General features: G+C 30.4%; 1 protein-coding gene across 1 annotated transcript; it reads left to right on the forward strand.

Annotated features, from left to right (window-relative positions):
* Window positions 1–1,510: 1,510 nt before the first annotated feature.
* LOC148298914 (uncharacterized) lies at window positions 1,511–19,274 on the forward strand. Its single transcript, XM_088276534.1, has 4 exons — window positions 1,511–2,881; window positions 9,261–9,413; window positions 17,313–17,496; window positions 18,334–19,274. Exons 1-4 carry the CDS (start codon window positions 2,351–2,353, stop codon window positions 18,666–18,668), a joined length of 1,203 nt encoding a protein of 400 aa, XP_088132660.1. The 5' UTR covers window positions 1,511–2,350; the 3' UTR covers window positions 18,669–19,274.
* The last annotated feature ends 4,962 nt before the right edge of the window (window positions 19,275–24,236 follow it).

Below are 24,236 nucleotides of genomic sequence, written 5' to 3' on the forward strand. Positions count from 1 at the left end.
CGATTCCCAAGGGGGGTAAAATAAATATTAGTGATTTTTTCACTGTCATATTTATTCAATATTACCCTGGACTGGTACCTGAAGCGGAGGGCTGATCACCTTTCCTTTATGTGTAAACGATCAAGATAACACTGCGTTTATATGACGCAGTGCCCTATGCACCATTGGGGTGCGGATAAGGGTTTTATTATTTTTTATTATAACATATTTTAAGAAATGTACTAGTAGTTGAAATTTGTGGCTTACCTACTGCATAATTTGTTATTCCTAGACAAGTCTTTAAAAGTTTTATTGAATAGTTACCAAACAAAGAAAAATAAAGATTAAAATTTTATTTCCTTAATGTTATTTAAGTAAGGCACTTTTGATCGCGATTTTATTTGTTTGTTTTTTTGAGAAATGACAACGTGAAACAAAACATAGTTCATTTTCATAAACTCAACGTTATTAGTATTGGTGGTCATAAACGTTTTAAAAGGATTAATATTTATTACAAATTTCTATCGAAAAATAAGATAAGCCGCACAGTCAATATGGCCACGAAATGATGCAGAAGGCAAAAATGAGTAAACTTGTTTCGAATGTCATTTCATATGATTTTTTTCTCAAAGGAGATCTTTTGATCTAGCGTATCAAAATTATCCAACAAATGAGTCCTTTAAAAGTTTTTTTTTAAATTTATATTGAATTGCTGGATTTTAAATGATGAAAAAATATATCATTTTAAAATGATATCGTTATAAATAACCTTTTTATTAAATTTCACCTCGCATCATTTTATTTTTTTTAAAACTGAAACTTAAAATTCTCTAAGACATTTCTGGGCGAATGAAATTCAAAATATCAAATATATGGTACATATTTTCATTATATCGCTCACTCTTTTCAACAACGTCATAAAAAAAATTGATTTTGCAGGAGATCGTTTTCAAAGTTTAAAAGTATAATGATATGTATTAAAAATAAACATCAAGCCACTTCTTGAACTTTTTATTGTGCAACAGATCTTTTCAGGTAAAACCTTATTTTTATTCTCCATTTGAGAAATATTAAGTATATTTAAAAAAATAATTAAACCATACATTTTCTTCAAAATGCAAAACAATACTTTCTGCCCTGTGGCGGGAAAATATTAAGTTAAAAATATGCCGCTTTTGCATTATTTCTGGGCATTCCGAAAACATGCATAACTGAAAATTGACCATTTTTGATATATGACGTTGTTGAAAGGAGTGAGCGATATGTAAAATCTTACTTTTGTAAATAAACGACATGATACAATATATTGTAGCATATGAATGACTTTACAACGATTGAATATTAAATCACGGAAAAATGTGATATGATTCTTTATATTTAACATTTTATTCTACTACCGAATAATTTTCATTTTCCCTTTACGTTAATTGAAATTTTCGATGACGAAGCGTATTGTGTTATTGTTTACAGTGTCGCGAGTCATCGTAATTTCGGTACGTTAAAATATAGGAACACGTTATGATGTGACCGCGCTGATAACCCTGCAGAGATGCGCGAATAGTAGTCGTGAGGAGGGAGCTGCTCCTCTGAGCCAAGGACTATTTATCCAGTCGGTACGTCGACCCGCGCCAAACTGTTATCTACTCGACCAACATACTTGTACTTATTCCTTCCTCGTACTTTGTGTACACCGACATCAGCGGCTAATCAGCGCTCTGCTGGCGGCGCGCACTGTCATACCGCCAACCTTCCGATCCTCGCTGTTCGCGGCCTATTGTCATCGCATCGTCACGTCGCGTCAGTTGTTCCGAATGATACGTCACTGCATCGATGATCGCGCTAGTGAAAACCAAACAAGATAATCGGGATGTAAAAGAAAAAGGTGCTACCGAGATTGTGAAAATGTTTCAATTGGTTATGCTTTAGATTACCCGGTCGTGTATTTTTCATATTTGGTAAACGAGCAAACGGTTCCATTAGTTCAGTGGTTGCCGCGAAGCGACGCGGATTACTCTTTGAAAAATAATGTCGGTTGTTTGGTATCTCGCAAACATATGTAAGTTGCGAGTTTTCTATGACGATTAATCGTAAGACAAAGACGCGCGCCCAGGTGGCGGTGCTGGTGCGCGAGGAGAGAAACGAGGAGAGGAGACTCGGAAGGAGCAGGGGACGGGCGGCGGGGAGGAGGGGAGGCGAAGGTCCGCCAATTATCCGAGTCCTGGCCTGGCGCAATTACCTCTCGGCGAGGGGGCCGCCGTAGTCGGCAGTCAGTCAGGCGGCCGGACGGTCCTCCGCAGCAGTCCCGAGCGCCCCGTCCCCTAGCTTCCGTCCCGGGCCCCGCCCGCGCGCGGAGTACTCGCGCCATGGCAGCATGAGGGGCAGCACCGCGGGGCTGGCGGAGGCGCTGGAGGGCGAGTCGCGCGCGCACGGCGCGCTGCTCGCCGTGCTGGACACGCTGTTCTCGTGCGCGCTCGTGGCGCCCGCCGTGGTGGGCTACTGGCGCGGCACGTGGGAGCTCTTCAACCTGCTCGTGTTCCCCGACTGCCCCGTGCTGAGCAACGCGCTGTCGCTGGCGCTGGGCACGCTGGGCCACCTGGCGCTCATGCTGGCGCAGGCCTTCTTCAAGCGCCACCTGCACCCGGACAAGGGCCGCCTGCGCTACTACGCGTGGTCGCGCCTCTACACCTACGTGTACGGCGTGGTGAGCGTCAACTCGTGGCGCGGCCCGTGGGGGCTCATCGGCATCCTCATGGGGCGCGGCAACTCGGCGGCCCCCATCGTGGTGAGCCTCGTGGCGCTCGCGGCGCTGCGCTGCCTCAGGAACATCACGGCGCCCCCCTTCTCTCTGGTCATAGACAATCCCAAAGACTACTTCGATGTGCCTTCGATATTTCGTGTTTCGGTGAGGCAAATTCATCTTACAAATAATCAAATTTCGACAAAAAATATTTTACGCAAATTATAATATTGAGTTTGCCAGTATACGCGCGTATACTTGGTTAAGTAATATACATTAGATTTGTAAGGAATAAAATTAAATCACAAACGAACTACGATATGACAAATATAAGTTTTAAAGAATGAACAAGTTTAATTGTTTTACGTCGAAACAAGGGTGTAACGTAAATAAATAGATACCTAATTCATCAATTTCAGTAGCGTGGTAAGTACACGTATTTACTGGTTATACATGATACGCAAGTTCTGGATTTTCTTATAACTAGATTTTATTTTATTTACCAAAGACGCCGGATAAAACAATATTATCAATTTGAACAGCTTTTAAATATGATAAAGATATTTTTATACGATAAGCTGATTAAAAGTGACAAATTACACTTTAATAACAAATAATTATTATTGATTGCTACTTTGATTACAACACAATTCATCGAAGGGCCAATTCTTTAAATAATTGCAAAATGATGACCAATTTTTACATAATAATCAACATTAAAAAATGTGTAAATTATAATAATACAACCTTTCGTAAGATTTATCCATGATTTCAGTATCATATTATTTTACTTGATATTACCTTTTTGTTTTATTAAGTGATAAATTTAAAATTTGATTACTAAGTCTTATGCTTAATCATTCGTTTAATTATGGTAATTAAAAGGTGGAATTTCCCACAATTAAAAAGAAAATATGATTCGATTACTAAATTAAGTAAGCAAACAAAAACGCTTTGAAATAAATATTCGTGTTACATCATCCTGTTTAATTAGTCAATAATTGTTTTTCGTAACAATTAAATGATAAAGTTCCTCAATAATATCTGTATGCCATGGTTAATTTGACAATTTTGTTTGTTTTTTTTGTTTAATAATGGTAAATCCAAAACGTTAAATTTTGAATAGAGACAAACTCATGATTCAAAAACAAATATTTCCATGTCATTTTTTAGAAAGTATAAAAATATAATTGTGTACTTTAGTTCAATATAATTTTACGCTATCATAAAATTTACCGGCGAAATATTCTTTAAAAAAACGGATGAGGTATCATTATAATTTAGAAAATTGTATTGTGGTTATCTTTAAATCATTATGGTGGATGAAAAGAACGGTGTAAAGTTAAATAATCTAAACTTAGTCGTCTCTAAATAAATAATTTAAACAATAATAACCGAATTACAAACTCAAATGCATTCATGTAAATTATTAAAAATATGTTTCACGAAAATAATATTATAACGTACAAAGATGTCATGTTCATATCGCTCACTCCTTTCAACAACGTCATATTTCAAAAATCGTCAATTTTCAGTTGTGCATGTTTTCGGAATGCCCTAAAATGTACAGTAAAAGCAGCATATTTTTAATTTAATATTTACCTGCTACAGGCAGAAAGTGTTGTTTTTGTATTTTGAAGAAAAGGTATTGTTTAATTATTTTTTTAAATATATTAAATATTTTTCAAATGGGGATAAAAAAAATCAGCTTCTACTTAAAAAGATCTGTTGCGCAGTAAAAGTTCAATAAGTGGCTTGATATTTATTTTCAATACATTTTATTATATTCTTAAACTTTAAAAATGATCTCCTGAAAAATCTTTTTTTTATATATGACGTTGAAAGGAGTGAGCGATATATGACAAAAGAAGTAAGTGGTTCTGATTTTCAGAGATTAAATGAAAACAAAAAAATACAATTCAAAACAAAATAATATGAAAACACTTAAATATATTAAATAAATATTAAAATGTTTCATAATAAGAAATCGAAAAATAAAAATAATGGGGATTAAAAATAAAAGTAAAAAACAAATCAGAATAAATTTGGTGAATGGTAGAATAATACAAAAACATATGAACAAATATTTTCCAACATACCACGTAAAATTTTACAATATAATTTTGAAAAAAAATCGATAGGAAAAATTAAAATTTGTCTCATAAAATCAAACATTTTTCAATAGTTTGATTGCGATCTAATTTTTATTCTCAAATTCTGGATTTGCTCCACTTAGGAGTTGTTCAGTTATTCAGTTTTATTTATCTTAATTATGCGTATAAAATATAAAACAACATTAAAAAAAATGTGATTTAAGAATATATATGAACTTTTTTAAAAATATTATTTTTCGTGAATACCTCCGAAGTTTTTTAATTCTAATTTAGAAACTAAATACACTGGTATATTATGAATAGTATAATTTGCTATTAAATAGTTACGATGAACATAATTCATTGTCATGTACATTCTTCCCCTATAATTTTCATATAAGATTCCTTAATGTAAGCGGAAGGTCTTTTACTGATTGTTTGAAATTGGTGATTTTTCAGGGTCAATGGTAAGAAGATTGCCTAGAACAAGGCGTTTCCGTTCAATTTCATAAAATTCTTCAAGATTTTAGGGAAATATTTTATTTGAATAATACAAATATTTTGTTCCTTATACTTTTGTTTTATTTAAATGTTATTCGGTCATCCAAATAAAAGTAAAATAAAATAAAAGTGTAATATACAAAATATTTGTATAATTCAAAGAAAATACATATTTCACGAAGGTCTCGAAGAATTTTAAGAATTTATTATGTCGTAAATACAATCGTTCAATTTTAGACCAAAGAATTAAGGTTTTATAATTCTTTAATTCCACGTAGAGCAATTAGTCACTGAAAAATGGCCACTTTTTTAGCCGAATTTTTATAAATTCTCCCGTCGTCTTATCTTATGTCTTATTTAATAAAAAAACGTTTTATTTTAAGTATTAAGCTAAATATTTTAATATTGTTATTTTTTTCAAATGTAAACTCCTCATTAAGAAGAATGTATTCTTCGTAAATCAAATAGACTTTTTTTTACTTACAGAGCTAGTTATTACATTTACACTTAACCTTATTTTATATCAAACTAAAGGCTGTTTATCAAACGTTTTATAATAACTTTATAACCATAATATATTAATTGACCTTAAATTGTTTAGATCTTCACCTATTCAATGTTAAGATACGAGTAGAGTTATATGAGCATAAACACTTCACTTTATTAAATAAAATTCTCTCGTTATCATAATTACGCATATCATATAATTAAAATAATATAATTATTATAATGAAACCTCTAAATGTAATGCTTCTGAGGAAGTCATATCTGCCTAGTACTTGTTCAGTCGCATAATCAAAGAAATTTAAAATAATATCGCTAGATTAATATTTCATGAACACTTTTTACAGTGACCTCGGCATCTTGCTGTCGGCCGATTAGAAAAACAGTGTTATCGTTATTGATATAACAATATTATTGTTTTTAAAACAAATTTGTGACTCGGTTAAATTAAACATTATCACAAATTCAGAATATCGGGCTACTAAAATCCGGTTCCTTATTTTATGTATACAGATATGATATTATATCAAGTAGTTTTTCATTTTTATTTAAGAATAATAATAACTTAATATTAAAACAAAGATTTTTTAAATAATAAAGATATAGCGATTAATCGCATAACTTATCCCATACATTTTTTTTCAAGTAAATGATAACGCAAATGATTTTTAACTTAGAGATGGATGATTTTTAACGTTTTAAAAAATGGTTTTTAACTAAATAGTAAATGATTTATCATGCATATACTCCTAATAAACAATACTCCTACAGCTCGCTCTTAAATATGTGTTGACAATGTTCTAGAGGATGGGCTGTATTGATTTATTGGCAGTAACCGATTCATTTTTACAAATATAAAACAATGTAAAACCAAAAAAAAAATGAGAGTATTACTAAATACATACTAATTTATTATCGACTGACAACGAAGAAAGTACATTTACGTTGGCATGCCTATGATAAAATGATAAAAATTTTATATCGGCCTCCAATAACATTTTTCTTTGTTATGACCAGTATTATTTTCCTTTCAAAATGAATAAAGCAAAAATACGCAGATACTTATATTTGCGAGCTTTTAAATTAATGGATGATAGTTTTTTTAAGACAATAAGCAGAGGCCCCGTGGTCAAATTTATAATAAAATCTTTTGATAAATATCTTTTTATACCTGATTTTCAAAATTATTTTAGAATATACTTGGGCTAGCTTTTACAAGCATTTTTACAATCATTTCGTGTTATAATAATAATAAAATTAAACAACCTTTAAAACAATATTTAATTAGGAGTCGTATATATTTTTTTATATTCCGAAATAAATTTAACATTATGCAATTAAAATCACACAAAACTATATAACACACTTTATTATTATTTTTAAATAATTTATTACCAAAATATAGGTGTATAAAAGAATGTAGACATCCAAAAAAAATCATTCTAAGAAATATGAATTTTATAATTGAAAACATTATATTTAAATGCTCCATAGTTAGCTTCATCTTGTTCATTCGAGTAATACATAACTCCTTGATACCATATTAGTATATTAAATTTAATATTTCAACACGTTAGTGATTTATTAAATATTATATATATTAAATATATCAATCACCATTTGTTTAACTGTTTCGTGTTATTAAGATAATGAAGCACCTAATTATATTCTTATGAATGTAGGTATTATAAAATTCTCAAAATAAATGACCCTCTGATAACATAATTTTACTGCTCTTAGAACATTCTCGAGTAGTGCAAATATTTCCACTAATCTCTTTTATCAATTCAAGGTGATAATTAATAATTATATTATTAACAACATGTGATAAATCGTCATAATACGGAAGAAATTAAATAAAATAACAACGTGCTTTCTGAGAAATGTTTTTAATACTATGATAGTGATTTTTAAGCGTAAATACGAATAATAATAAAAACTTTAATAAATAACAATTAGGTTTATTTTTATTTCAATTTGTGAGGCTCAAAAACAACTACTAACTTTTATAAACCTAACCTAACCTAACCACGTTTATCTAATTCCAACGTTCTAAAATAACGATTAAATTATTAAATTATAATTATTATTTTTCTAAAATAATAATTATATGGAAAGACCTTTATTTTTATCTATTTTTTATTATTTAGTGACAAAGCTTACACGAATAATGTACATCGCACGAAATAAAAACAGATGGTGAATCCAACTCAAAAAAAAATCATCAATAGGAAAAATTCTTACAACGAATGCTCTTTTCATTGAAAAAATCCAATTTACACAAATAGTTACGCAAGGGATTTAATAATTATATGGAAAGACCTTTATTTTTATCTATTTTTTATTATTTAGTGACAAAGCTTATACGAATAATGTACATCGCACGAAATAAAAACAGATGGTGTATCCAACTCGAAAAAATCATCAATAGGAAAAATTCTTACAACGAATACTCTTTTCATTGAAAAAATCAAATTCACACAAATAGTTACGCAAGGGATTTAAAAAAAAAATAAGAATAATGCCCTTTTAGTAAAATTCAAATCCGAATTTTCTTGTAATGAAAAATGTCTATTACCAATGTTCAAATGCCAAATTCTCAGTTTGCAGATATTTTTCCTATTTGAAAATAATTGGATTTAAAAAATTGGGAATAATTAAACAACAAATTGGAAAATCTGCGCTAATTTTTTTTAAACCATTAAATTGATGAAACGATGCCACTAATAATACCTCCTAGGAAATGTCCTGATTGGGGGAATTTCAAACAAGGTAAAAAAGTAAAAAGCATGGATCTTTCAATGGATCGCTGTGTGCATTTGATCGCTGTAAGATTTATTTTTGTAAAAGCCGTGGTCTCTAATGCATATGTAACCTGAAACTCATACATATATATTAATTTGAGAAAATACGCTTGTGTAACCTAAACTTGAATAAAATCATTGAATTACTTAATAATATTTTGAATATTTAAAGCACTAACTTTGTGGATCATTGTAATATATTATTTGGAGAAATAAAATAGCGTTGTTTTCTGATCCATGTACTTTTATAATTATAAACCAACTAGTTTCGGCAACAACCTGTTGACCTCTTCAGGGTTTGTTTTATAACTAACTATATTAGTTATTTTTTAAACAAACCCTGAAAAGGGCAACACGTAGTTGCCGAAACTAGTCAGTTTATAATAATAAAAGTACGTGGATCAGAAATTAACGTTATTTTATTTCTCCAAATAATATATTAATAATAGCTACTTTTTACATTAATAATATTTCTTAATTACATTTTTTATTTATTTAATAAAGTTACATTTTAAAGTACAACAGAATACATTTTCTAAGCATTTACACATATGGCAAACTTTTAGTTTAAGATTTGCTGTGCCTCTCCAAAAAAGAGACTGAATTCGTAATGTGTAAAATGGAGTTTGTACATGATTGCAGAGTTCCCGGGAGCCGGTGCTGTTCGTGCTGGACTGCGTGTTCTCGGTGGTGGTGGTGGGCTCGCTGGTGGTGTTCGTGTGGCGCGGCGCGTGGGACATGCTGGACTTCTACCTCTACCCCAACGACCGCGTGTGGAGCGCGTGGGGCTCGGCGGTAAGCGAACCTCTTAACTTCGTCAAGATGAACATCATATGCAGTGGCGAGGACAAAGTTTTGGGTAGGCAGTAGGGTTGGGTAAGGATAAGGCATAGTAGGCACTAGTTGTGTTTCTATATGGAACGCTAGTAATCCAGGGTAGGCACTGTTTTTCTGCCTATAAAGAATGCACGCGTCTGATCATTTATCTTGACGAACTTACTTTTGCAAACCCGAAATGGCTGCTTCCATTATCCCGGAGAATCTATCATGTTTCTAGGAAGGACCTAAAAACAACAAGTGGACTTTTTTTTAGCACACATCTCATTTCCATAACAAATTTAATTACCCGTTACCACATAACATGCATTGAGTGACATCATCTTCCGATGGATCATGTTTCCTAGAAAAGCTCAAAATAAACATTAAAATAGGGTAATTTTTCGTTCACCGTTTCGTAAAAGAAAGTCACAAAATACGTATTATTTATGTAACTTGAGATCAAGATAAAATTACATCGATTAAATGCATTCGTGTATGTATCATTGGCTTTAGATTAGAGACATTAAAAGTATAAAATAAACAATTATTTAAATCATAGGGTAAATGGAGGTGGATAAAAAAAACATTAAATTCTTAAAAATAATACTACCAAAATAAGGTTTCATTAAAATAAATATTGAATCAAGGTGAAATAAATATTGAATCAATGATAAGATTTATTTTTCTATTTTAGACTGAGAATTGAGAACTTCAGAAAAGTTAATATTTTTCACACATATATATATTTTTCAAATCAAGCAAAATCAATTTGATTTACCTGGAAATTTCGATTTACAGTTGAAAATAAATCCAATAATTTTTTTCTTAGTAACGCAAATTGCTTTTTTTCTCGGCATATAGAAAAGTAGTTTTAGTGTTTTTTGTTTGTTTAAAATTAAAATAACGACAATTAATTATTTGAAACCATATTTTGAGATATCCAATGACTTTCGTCAAAACTTTTAAAATTTATATATATATATATATATATATATATATATATATATATATATATATATATGTATATATATATATATATATATTATTGGTGATATATGATATTATTGGTGAATAAAAACTAAATACAGATTTTTTGTTCACGTAAACTTTGAACGTATTTTTATTTGTTTTGAAGAAATATCTATTTCAGTATATTACCTACATATTGAAATAGAAAGTATAGGAGAATCTTGGCAAGCTATTCTTTCAAATCGCTAGAATTTTCTATTACATTTTCCATTTTTGTTACTGCTCTGTTTTTACTTTTCTCGAAATACCCATTGTACGTACATCAAAATACTTTTGTTTTTCTTTTAGATCTTATTCTACTTCATTATAATAATTATTTAATGAATAGTGAATACTGAAAAAATACAGGCCCAAAACTATGATTCTTTATGTGATCCAACGACAGTGCATATGTTCATCTTTTAGAAATCAACACAAATCGGACATTGAATAATGGGCAGAATGGTGCACGTGTATAAAGTGATCAATTAACCCAGCCAAATGCTAGGTCGTAAGCTCTGAAATGCACAAAGATCTATCTTCTTTCGTATAAAAACGGTTGATGCTTCGTCTCCAGTTAAGATACCTATAAAATAATATTTGTCCGCCTTGGAAGTGGAATGGTCAGCACGCTCGACTGCCGTACTGGATGTCCCAGGTTCGATTTCCAGGAGGGGAGGGCCTCTATAAGCCTCTATAAGGGATTTTTTCATAATTTTTAATTAAAATGTAACTTTGTTTTAAAATCACTATAAAAATGCCTATAAATTTATTTATAGCGATTTCGCCAAAGTTACATTTTAATTATAAAATAGCAAATCACAAAGTTATTGCTTCAAATATAAAATTTTACGATTTTTTCACTTTAATATTTATTCAATATTACCCTGGACTAGTACCTGAACCGGAGGGCTGATCACCTTTCCTTCATGTGTCAACGATCAAGGTTACACTGCGTTTATATGATGCAGTGCCCTATGCACCATCGGGTTCAGATGAGGGTTTGAAGGATGAAGGATGGAATGTAATATAATATTTACAATTTATATTGATGGAAGTAAAACTTACACGTGTTGTCCGTTTGACAAAGGCGTTCTAAAGATTAACATTGAGAATAGCTTCCAAAATCTATTGTGAACGAATAAAACCAATCTGCATTGTAGGTACTGGCTAATAATTTCCTCGTACGTATTAATACGTTCTTAGCCGCACTTGGCCCGGGTGATTGGCTCACAAAGCCCGCCCGGAGTGTGCAGCCTTCGTCGCCAATCACACCAGTTAACATGACTTCACGCGAAGGATTCGCCACTCGCATTAGCACATCCCAGATTGGATCATAATTTGGTAAATTGTAGTGACCAGTGGGCACAAATTGCAAGCAAGATTGCTAAAATTACATACCCACGGGTATAATGCTACAACATGCTATACTTTGTGTATCATTTTCGTCGGCGGAAAAGCTGCGAGGCGAGCGGGAATCTTCATTCCGAATATGTCTTGTGAATGGGTTTATTGAATTATGTGAAATAACGTAAAATAATACGTCCATTCATCAAACCAAATGACTTGTAGGTTTGCCAAAAATATGTTAATATCATTCTCATTAAAAAAAGTTAGCTGCTTTGTGTTGACATCAATGAGATACTAGTACTCTTACTGAATCTTTTCGTAATACATATATGTGTATATATATATATATTTATATATATATATATATATATATATATATATATATATATATATATATATAAAAATATATATATATATATATATATATATATATATATATATATACAAATATATATATATATATATATATATATATATATACAGATAAATAGTTTTGATAAAAACAATGTTATAATTTCTAAACGTAGTTAAAGCGTGTATCTTTCCAAGAAATGGAAAGATATATCGCAACTGAATAAAAATGACATAAGAAATGTAAAAAAATAATACGCAGTGCTTCCATTTAAAAATTCAATTAAATTCGTTTACATAGTGATTTTTTTTAAACTTATATGATTTTTAGTTTTTGAGAAGATTTGAGTCCGTTTACACTATGTTTGAATTCACTTAAATTATCCTCTTGTCATGTTTTAACCTTCAGTGTACTTTGTATAATAATAAAAGGTGAATCCTTCGTGCTTATCTAACGCTCGCAAATTATTAGAGTAGATAATTTTGTCCGCGATAGTATAATAGTAGCGATCTTTTTATATCCTCATATAAACTATTTGGCAGATGGCACACGTATTCAATTATCTGTAAACAAGAATATAAAGTTCAAAGTAATGCACGACTGTCTACTAAAGAATTATAAAAATTCCTACCGCATCCTAGCATGCAATTAAGTTTGTTTGCTATAAAATGGAATAGATTTATTAATCTACAATGCTAATTAAAGACTAATTTTTTAATAAAACTAAAGAATACTCAAAAATGTATCCTTTTTATGTCATGCGTCTTCGATCGGTCATTGTAACGTCATTTGTAGTATAAAAAAGATATATTTTCTTGTATATTTTGTACATAAAATTTTTAACATTTGTTTTTTTTTTGCTGTTGTTTATTTTTGTCTAAAATTGGTCAAGAATCAAACAAAGTAAATGATTTTTTTTGGCAGAACCCAACTGTCAAACTGATTATGAGCAACGAAAGAGTAAATAAAGTGCAGGATTAATTAATTTTTTTCTCAATTTATACTTTGTTACGTTGGAAATTTCGTTAAACAAAACTAATCTAGTTGCGAAATTGTAAAATATTTATGACATTGGATACAGAGTGAAGATAATTAACTACAACCAACATTGCCAAACTTTAAACATATACATATGTAGATATTTTTCTACGCTACAATTACTTTCCACAAAAATAAAGAGTATTTGTATGTCCTGATATATTTATTTTAATTTTATAGTAGGGATATTTTATTTGACGGATGTATTTGTAAACTTTGAATAAGCCGTCATTGATGTATAATAGTTATAATTTACAAAAAATAAAAACACCATTTTTAGTTCCTGTTTTTTTAAAGCTCCAATAATATTTACTCTTTTCTTAGCTAACGATTTAAAAAGTCAATTTGTTTATCGATTTATTTTCCGTAATATGAATATCACTTCAGATTATTTTAGATGACTAATTGTAGGATATAAGCCAGTTTCAATGCACTCAAGATAGATTACGTTTTGTTATCATTGCATTTGTTAGATAATGAGTGCATGGAAACATAACATTTTTATACCATTCACGTGTCACTATGAAATTATATGCTTTGCGTGATGAAATTATAATTAGAAAACATTTTTTTAAAACTAGAAATTACCACGTTGCTTTCGATCAGACAATAATATCTAAGATTTAATTCAAACTCATTTTTACCCTTAATTTCATATTTTTCTTTGATTAATCCATCACCTGTTATATATACATATTTATATAAATAAACCCTTGAGGTTACTACCGCTACTTCCGACCCTTATCCGTACCCAATAGTGTATAGGGTACTTCATCTTATTGATGAAATGTTAACTTGATCGTTTTTATATCCAGGCAAAGCAATCAGTCCTGGATTTCAGGTACCTATTATACCAGGGTTATAAATAATATTTTTTGAATTAGAGATTTATACTAATCCAAATCAATCAATTATCATTCTTAAATTTATTATTCAGATACACTTATTTTTTTATATAATATATCTAAATTTAAATATTTATTTTATCATTTTATATTTTTTAACTTGGATATATTAAAAGAGATCATTTTATTTTAGAGAAAATTATAATGGAATCTGAGCATTTTCTGAGTCAAAGAGTCACCATTGGTTGGTTATGTGATACTTTATACACTACGTAAGATTTACCATTATGGCTATGATGAAACAATATTTACTTTTACACACATTTATTATGTATATATAATAATAATAAAACCCTTATCCGCACCCCAATGATGCATAGGACACTGCGTCATATAAACGCAGTGTTATCTTGATCGTTTTACACATGTGATGAAAGGTGATCAGCCCTCCGCTTCAGCTACCAGTCCAGAGTAATAATATTGAATAAATATTACAGTGAAAAAATCACTTATATTTATTTTACCCCCCTTGGGAATCGAACCCGGGACCTCCGGAACGGTAGCCGAGCGTGCTGACAATATATATATATATATATATATATATATATATATATATATATATATATATATATATATATATATATATATATATATATATATATATATATATATATATATATATATATATATATATATATATATATATATATATATATATGTATATATATATATATATATATATGTTTATATATATATATATATATATATATATATATATATATATATATATATATATATATATATTAACATATATTTATACATAAATATATATACTTCTCATACATAAATATGCATGTGCTTATGATTTTTTTTGTCTTTTTATCTTACTAAATAACTAAGTATATACTTACTTTTTGAACAAGTCAATATTTTCATGAAACGCTTTATTTTAAAATTAATTGGGTGTAGCTTCCGTTAGTTTAGTTCCCGTCAACAGGTGAGATGAGATACATCATGACGGTGCCCTCAGAGATGAGAAAATAAATTCATTTGGACAGGTGTATAAACCGACATCTTCTATATGTAATTTATTTTGACACCTGTTGATGGGAAGAGCTTTATTTTTTTTAAATAAGTTCATTTTATGAATGAAATATTTTCTCTAAAATTTTAACTATTGCTTTTACTGAATTTGTGTCTTTAAATAAAAATACATAAAGTATGTATTTTTATTAATAACTAGCTGTACCCAGTCATTTGTTGCCATGGTTCGGACGGGAAAAATAGAAAATAAATAAAGCACACTTTTCAAAAATATGTAATTTCACAGTGCCAATTGAATTTCAAATTTATGGTAAATTATGTCAAATAACAAAAATCCGTGCGATTGGTTTTATAGCTAAGGTACACATCGAGAAATAAACATATTATTGAAGCAATACTCGTATTAACTTTATTATTGAGATGTTTTTCTTATTGGGGCTCGCAAAAAAATACTGCGCCCAGATTCAATTTATCCAGTTTGAATCTGGCGCCTATTTCTCACTCAAAACGGAACCGCTAGACGCTAGACGCTATCTTATTATGAAACTAATATGATGATAGTGTAAGTAAATAAATCAACAGGTAACTTAGAAAGTACTGGGTAAATAAGATAAGATTGTCCGCCTCCGTAGTGAAATGGTCAGCACGCCGGGCTACCGTACTGGAAGTTCCGAATTCGATTCCCAGGGGGAAGTCATATAAAAATAAGTGATTTTTTTCACTCTAATATTTATTCAATACTACCCTGGACTGGTTCTTGAAGTGAAGGGCTGATCACCTTTCCTTCATGTGTTTACATGAAGGAGAGGTGATCAGCACAATCGATCAAGATGCCACTGTCGATCGTGTGTACGATCAAGATAACACTGCGTTTATATGATGCAGTGCCCTATGCACCATCGGGGTGCGGATAAGGGTTTGAAGAAGAAGAAGAAGAAATAAGATAAACAAAATAAAAAAAATAAGGTAAAGTCACGTTCATTTCATAATTTCTTTATTTTCTTCTGGTGTATTCTTGTTCCTATTTTCTTCTTGTCGTTTTTGCACAGATAAAATGAACATGGCAAAATACCATTACGAAAAAACTCCATCAACAAGCCATTTTATATTGCTTATTAGGACTATGCGTAATAGAAGATTCCTTGCATACGATCGAATACAACTGCAAAAAATATCTATTAAAAAATAGAAAGAGGTAAATAAAAAAGTAGTAAGTAACTTCTCAATATTATATAACAGTTCAATATTTATATTTGAAGTTATTTCATACAGCTAAATACTCAGACTTCTACATTCTTCTTCTTTATGTTGAGATACAAAAATAACTTCCAAGCGGAAAAAAATCCAGATTTGTGAACAAGTATTTGGGCACAGTAAAAATGATGTGAAAAATATTGTCAATTGAAAATATTAATTTAATTATTTGATCCTACCCCACTACTTTTATCGTGGATTTTTCATTTCACATTTCTACCATCTTCGTATTTTTTTCAGGAAGTATATACTTAAGTAATTTAGTACCACATCCACCTCCGTAGTGATTACACTACCATTAGGTCAGCACGCTCGGCTACCGTACTGAAGGTCCCGGGATCGATTCGCACAGAGGGGGGGGGGCTCAAATAAATATAATTGATTTTTCTATGTAAAAAATTAAATATTTATTCAATATTACCTGAAGCGGAGGGCTGATCACTGATTTCTGGACATGTGTTAAAGATCAAGATAACGCTCGATATCAAGCCACTTATTGAACATTTTACGGTGCAACAGATCTTTTTAGGTAAAATCTGTAGGTTTTTTTCCATTTGAAAAATATTTAGTATTTAAAAAAAAAAATAAACAACACCTTTTCTTCAAAATGCAAAAACAACATTTTCTGCCCTGTAGCGGGTAAATGTTAAGTTAAAAATATGACTCTTTTGGTGGGATATAGTACATTTTCTGGGCATTCCGAAAACATGCACCACTGAAAATTGACGCTTTTTGATTTATGACGTTCTTGAAAGGAGTGAGCGATATGTCACTAAATATAAATACCTGGAAGAGGGACGGGAGGAAGGAAAAGGGGAAAAGGGAAAGATCAAAGCTCAAGTCCAAGACAAATTATGCGAAAATTGGGATACACCACGATATAAATATTGACTTACTATGTACCATATGTTTATATAATGCAGTGCCTATCGCGTGCGTAAGGGGGTTTAATGAAGAAGAAGAATAAGTAGATACGTTGCGCAGGTGTTGGGGTACGGCCTGGTGGTGGTGACGTTCCTACTGCAGCCGCTGGCGCGGCGCGCGTGCGCGCAGCTGCAGGCCGCGCGCCGCCTGCTGCTCGCCGACCTCTTCCTGCTGCTCAGCTTCCTGGCCACCATCAACGTGTGGCGCAGCGTGTGGATGCTGCTTGACATCTACTTCATCCCAGGTCAGGCCGCGATCCCCTTCTCAGGGTCAGTTATAGCAAACAAGTCCGGGGGAGTGTCGAAATATATCAAACCGGAGGATTGCATGACGACCTTTTACATATGGGAAATTGAATGTTCGAAATTCTATAGTATACTCGATGTGCTCTCTATGGTCAAATGAGGGCAGTGCCCTCGTAAGAGTAGGTCTATCTAATTTTCGTTTTTTTTTAAATGAGCAAATGAACTTTTAGTAAATATCACCATAAATTATGAAAAATCTATTTCGATCATTTATATGATAAATATGAATTGATTTCACTTGAATTTTATGGCTCAAAATGACCCTCTGATCCTTTATTGGGTAAAAATTAGATTTACGATTACCTATTCGGATGTTTCGCAAAGTGGGTATATTAAAAGCTGTCCCACCGCATTTTCAGATATAATACAGAAACATCTAGGCTTCCTGACAGACCTTCTGTAGCGAATAAAGTTGCGAAATTTATTGAAAATGTGAAACAACATAGTTTCCAGACTTTAGTGTAAATTTACATTTAAAAGCCTTAAATACCTCTGCCAATCTATGATAAATAGTCATGATAAATGTCAAACCTACGAAAGGGTTAAAAAATTGCAGATTTCTGCGGGATGGTTAAGGGGAAGGGAGAAGACCTCCCTGGGTCCTCCGCCCTACTTCTACTTTCTTCTTTATGAGCCTTCTGATCTCCAATGCTGAATATAGAGGCCTCTTCGTCTTCTTTCCTTTTCCTCATGTACATAGTTGCTGCTTGCACCCAGTTTTTACCCCCCTCCGCCCTACACAACACATATTTTTATATATAATATGTTTTGTGTAGAAAACCCGATGCTGAGCAACTGGATCACGCACGTGGGGTGCCTGCTGCTGCTGATGCTGCTCAACTGCGCCAACTCCGTGATGGTGCGCGGCGTGTACATCGACGCGGAGGAGGCGGGCGGCCAGTGCGTCGTGTTCCCGTGCTACTACCTGCGCCTGTACTTCCAGCGCGAGCGCGACAAGAAGCGCCGGCGCCGCCTGGAGCGCGCCGCGCTGGCGCCGGTCGAGGGCGCCCTGCCGCTGGTGGCCGACGCCGCCCACGCCGCCCACGCCGCACCCACACTCGGCGACAAGGAGAAGGAGCCCATCGACAAGCCTAACGACAACGAGTGTTGATCAAAGTGATTCCTTTATAACCTAATCTAATCTAACCACACCGCCGCGGTCGTTATAAGGAAAATATCGACAAACCTAATGACAATGACAATGAGTGTATCAACACTTTAATTAGAAATAACGAAAAAATAGTGTTAACAAAAGTAATTCCTATTAAACATAACCTAACCATACGCCACGCCTGTTTTCAGAGAAATAGAAAAGGAGAACATCGACAAGCCTAACGACAATGAGTGTTAATGAAAGTCAAAGATCCCTATTTACAGTAATATGACCTAACCTAATCTAACCACACTACCACAGCCGTTCTTAACTACAAGGGAAAAGAGGATATCTACAAACCTAATGATAATGACAATGAAAATGAGTGTATTAACACTTTAATTAGAAATAACGAAAAATAATGTTAATAAAAGTTATTCCCGTAACCAATCTAACCTAACCTAACTATACTGCCACGCCCGTTCTTAGCAACAAAAAGAAGGAGAACATCGACAAACCTAAAGACAACGAGTGTTAATGAAAGTGATTTCTTTATAACCTACCTAACCTTGCATAATCTAACCTAACTACACCACCATGGTTTATTCTCAGCGAGAAGGAAAAGGAAAACATCGACAAACCTGAGTGACGAAAATGAGTGACGATTAAAATAATTCACTAGGTAAACTAATACGAATGTGATTTTATTAAAATTCTACGTGTCCGTTACCATTCCAAATAAACGCAAACATTACCTTTATTTTATGAATCTTTCCATTTTATAGTAGAAATAATATTTTTTATTAGCATTATACAAAAGTGAAATCTGATTACCACGTTTATAATAAAATCGTGTATAGCTGCTGGCATTTTGATATTATTTTGTTCTAATATTCATCGCATCTATAGGTCCAATAGAATAACGGTTGAAGTGCATATTTTGAAAACAACATAAAAAAAGATGGGATACAAAAAAAAAACACTTTGCAAATACAAAACAGAAGCGCCCGTGAAAATTCCCGACGCATTCCTCGCGGCTTCCATTCGTACCCACCCCATAGCATGTATGCTTTTTACATGTCCATAGGTACCCACATAATTTGGTGTCTGATATTTTTCATTCCCTTATTTTATTCATAACGCTGACACTGTTTTTTTGTTTTCTTTGAACTGACCCATCTAAAAATAATCACAAAATGGTTTTTTACTACCTAAATCTTTAATATATCCGCACTGCTATTTGTTAAAAACAAGTTTATTTTTTAACGTTTCATTTTTGCATAATATCTGCTGTGCAGATCGTTTCGCTATGGTACATTGGAAAACTTTAACAATTAATGTCAATATTATCTCTATATACTTGTTTAAATAGCCATTTTTGCGTTTTTTTTAAATACCTTACATGCTATTCCTGTGCTCTGTACAGTGGTCATCCGGTATTAGATTTTTAAAAAAATAACGGACAAGGCTGAAAAACTCATTCAAAATAATAAAGTCCAACTTGCAAACCATATTATTTATGAAATAAGAAAAGCAGGTTTCGTTAAAATTCCGTTTCGAAGAAAGCAATATCAAGAGGTATTGAGAATTTTAAGAAATTTTAAAATAAGAGTTTAGAGAATGCGTGTAAAGATATACGAGTATAATAAAATTGAATCGATGAAAACGTGAAATCTCCCATATTTATTTTAGCTCTTGTAAATTCAAATTGATGCTATTATTTGAGACTTGTTTTGATTATTTGATGTTCAAGTGAGTGAATAAAATTTTTTATGACGTGAGTGAATAAAATAATTTAATAGTACCTACGTTAAATTCCATGATATTTTAACGTAGGTACTATTAAATAGTGTTTATATTAAAAGTGCTAAGTATTTAATGTGAGTTATTATAAATAGTTTATTGTAATTTATTTAATTAACGATAAGAAATGATTTAATTTATTTGTATGAATAACACCGATTCGTATTATATTTTTTAACAACCTAAAACGTAAGTAAGGGTTAAATTTATTTTTATATATTATTATATATATATATATATATATATATATATATATATATATATATATATATATATATATATATATATATATATATATATATATATATATATATATATATATATATATATAAATATATATATATATATATACACATATATACATATATATATATATACACATATATATATATATATATATATATATATATATATATATATATATATATATATATATATATATATATATATATATATATATATATATATATATATATATATATATATATATATATATATATTTAAACATATACACATATGAATTTACACATATTACTTGCTTTTAAAGCTGGTATACATATTTATGTTTGATAATAAGTTTAGGATTTCATTGAGTAAGCAGTTTTTTTTTAATTAAAAGTAAAAATTGAAGGACAAAAACATTTCCATTAAAAAATTATTTCCAAAGTTAATTAAAATTAACGTAAAACATACTTACGTAGATTAAATTATTTTAAAAATTAAGTGAGATTTTTTATTACGAACAAAAAACTTCTGAAGTATGAACAACAATGCAGTATTTTTTTGAATACAAGGTTTTCAATTTATATTACCACGGAAAAGGTTTTATCTCGTTTAAAACATACATAGTTTAATTTTCAATTGAAGTAGTAAGGGTTACCCAGGGAGTAAAATTATTTTATTTAAAAAACTATTAGACGTAAAAATCATTTGTAAAATACATATAATAATGCTTGAGTAATTTCATTCTCTTTAATTGAATTATTGTATAATTTTATGAATATTACCTTCATTTTTTATTTGAATTTGGTCTGGCATTATAAAATAATATTAATAATAATTTATAAAGAATATAAATTGATCTCCGAGTTTGAAAGTATATATTGTATATAAAAACAATATGTTTTCGAATTTTCAAATATTTTATTAGAAAATTAAAAATGTTTATTTCAAATACGTAAGTTATGAAAGCTCAAATCCAAACAGAGCTTTGAATGAAAATAGCCTAAAATATGAATTAATGCTGTAACTTTGTATTTATAAAAGCAGCTGCGTATTACTATTATTCAGTATTTCCCAACTTCAGATATATTGTATAATGCTTAACTTTTATTTCACTTCAAGAATTGCACAAATAAAACAATTTTTACAACAATAACAAAAAACAGAAAATGTTTTAGCGTTCAGTGCAGCAAAATATCTTCTTTTTTAATGTATGTAATTTTATTTAAAAGTTATTTTTGTCTATCAAACGAACTTATTATACGAACGACTATTTGACCATAAATGGCTGTAAAAAACAACAAAAACGTACCATATCTTAATATATGAAGTAACACTTATATGATGACCCAAAGAAATCATAGAAAATTATAGAAAAGAAATCATAGAAAATCAAAAAAGAAATCATAGAAAGTGATTTGAAGCCGATATGCAAAAAAAAATTGAGAGTATTTTTTGAAAGGCAGTAACTTTAATAAACTAATCTTAAATCGTTTTTTTACGATAGCTTGGTTTGGAATTAAGTCCCACTGGATTTTACATCTGTACTCGATATATTTTTATAGTACGAAACTGGTAAACAACACCGTTTTACTTGCGTATTCTGCTGATCTGACACTAATACAACTAGACTGAAAATATGTTCAGAAATTAAAAATAACTCAACAAACAAAAAACGTTATTCAATATAAAAATTAATTATTTTTTTCAATGCATAATGAATTATGTTTTACAAGAGACGTTTAAAATGTATAAAAGAGAAACGGACATTTGTTTGTTTCTTAGAGTCCCAAAAATATTTTAGTACACCCATGTTTTTTTTTATTATACTATGCGATATATATTTATAAAATAAACATTATTTTATTCATTTTTATTTAAGCGGGAAAGATATTTAAAAAATAAAATATGTCAAATATAATTTTTCTCACAATGTCAAATTCCTAGTCGAATGTTAACTGTACACGATTGTTATACTTACATTTATATTATAAACATAAAATAAAATAAATAAAAATAATAAATCAGTCTAAAGACCGAATTCTCCCACCCTGGAAGTGGGCGTCGTGACGTCAGCGGCGCTTGACGTCAGCGACATGTTGTTGGTAGCAGTAAAATAATATCGAGGCTTGTCTAGCTTTATTTTATTATTTGATGCTTTAAAGAAAACAGTATTTTTGTTTTTTTTTTAAAACGTAATTTAATAAACCGACGTTGGTTATTACGAAGAAGAAACATACCATATAAAATGTTGCTAGAAATTAATGAACATATAATTTAATCGAGCTTTAAGGAATTACATGGCCAAAATATGTCCAAGTCAGTCGTCGGCAAAAAAAAAACAAATCAAAGCGTTCGAACAATGCGTTATAAAATTAAAATGAAGAATGTTAACAATAAAAAAATTAAAATATTTTTATTGTTAACATTCTTCATTTTAATTTTATAACGCATTGTTCGAACGCTAAAATAAATAAGTGCTTTTCCCGTAATTTCCGCATTTTTAGACATTTTTTCATACAAATTTAAGTCCGTTAAAAGGATTTTTTGTCTTTTTCTTATATTTCTTAGTTTTCTTTTTTACCGTCAAAAACTTATGCCATTCTAACTTTATAGAGGTAAAATTGGGTTAATTAGTAGAATCAATCAAATCTACTACTTAAATGTCAAATATTACAACTTGTCTTTAGCAAGATTAATAATGCTGTAAAATTAAATTAAGACTTTACAGTGAGGGCATTTTTGTATTTATCTACCACTTTTTTAATACTATATATGTATAAATTGGGTTAAACAACGATTAAAAATAGCTTTAAGCAATATATTTTGTTACAAAAAAACCTAGTTTATTTTAAAAAAATTAAATACTCGTAGCAAATATTATTCCAAACTACATTCCGTATTTTGAAATAATTTTTTATGAAAATTTATAAATGAGACTAAATTTGAATAAAATTTAAGTAAAATATAGATTGAGGTACCTAAAAACCTTCATACTATATCATTTATTTATACATACATCGTAAAATCATGTGATGATTATTCTACGACGAATGCAATTGTTTCTGTCGAATTTCGAGGATTAATTAAATTATCAGACATGTTAACAAAAAAATTCTAAATTTATATAAAAGTTATATATTTTGTTCACGTTTGACGTCTCACGTTTCACGTCTAATGTCTCTTATTAATATATAACCTTACATCGAGGTGATTTTCTTACGTCATCTCTCCAATATAATCAATTGATATGTTTTACTGTATTTTTTTCCACATGTATTGTTTTTATTTTCTGACATATATCTTTATTTTTCATTAATTGTTTGTTTTTTCATAAATCATTGTTTTGTAATATCGGGCCAAATATTACAAAAATACTATTTTTTTGTTAACAAATATGGCTAAGTACATCACCCACCGCTAAGTGAAGTCGAAATTAACAATAAATTTTATTATAAGCGTTATTTTTCTAAGCTAAGAAAAAAGTTAATAAATACTGTTTTTCAAAAATAAAAGTATTGGATACATGATATGTTTTACAAATACAAAATACAAATATAA

The sequence above is a fragment of the Brachycentrus maculatus genome, unplaced genomic scaffold (genome assembly GCF_059751285.1).
Source record: "Brachycentrus maculatus isolate JH-2025_06_01 unplaced genomic scaffold, ASM5975128v1 h1tg001503l, whole genome shotgun sequence".
In the NCBI taxonomy this organism is placed as follows: domain Eukaryota; kingdom Metazoa; phylum Arthropoda; class Insecta; order Trichoptera; family Brachycentridae; genus Brachycentrus; species Brachycentrus maculatus.

Excerpts from the sequence above, each read along its gene's own strand:
- LOC148298914 (XM_088276534.1), top strand. The coding sequence starts at position 2,351 with ATGAGGGGCAGCACCGCGGGGCTGGCGGAGGCGCTGGAGGGCGAGTCG. Across the intron at positions 2,882-9,260 it reads CTTCGATATTTCGTGTTTCG|AGTTCCCGGGAGCCGGTGCT; the intron begins GTGAGGCAAATT and ends ACATGATTGCAG. Across the intron at positions 17,497-18,333 it reads TGACATCTACTTCATCCCAG|AAAACCCGATGCTGAGCAAC; the intron begins GTCAGGCCGCGA and ends TGTTTTGTGTAG.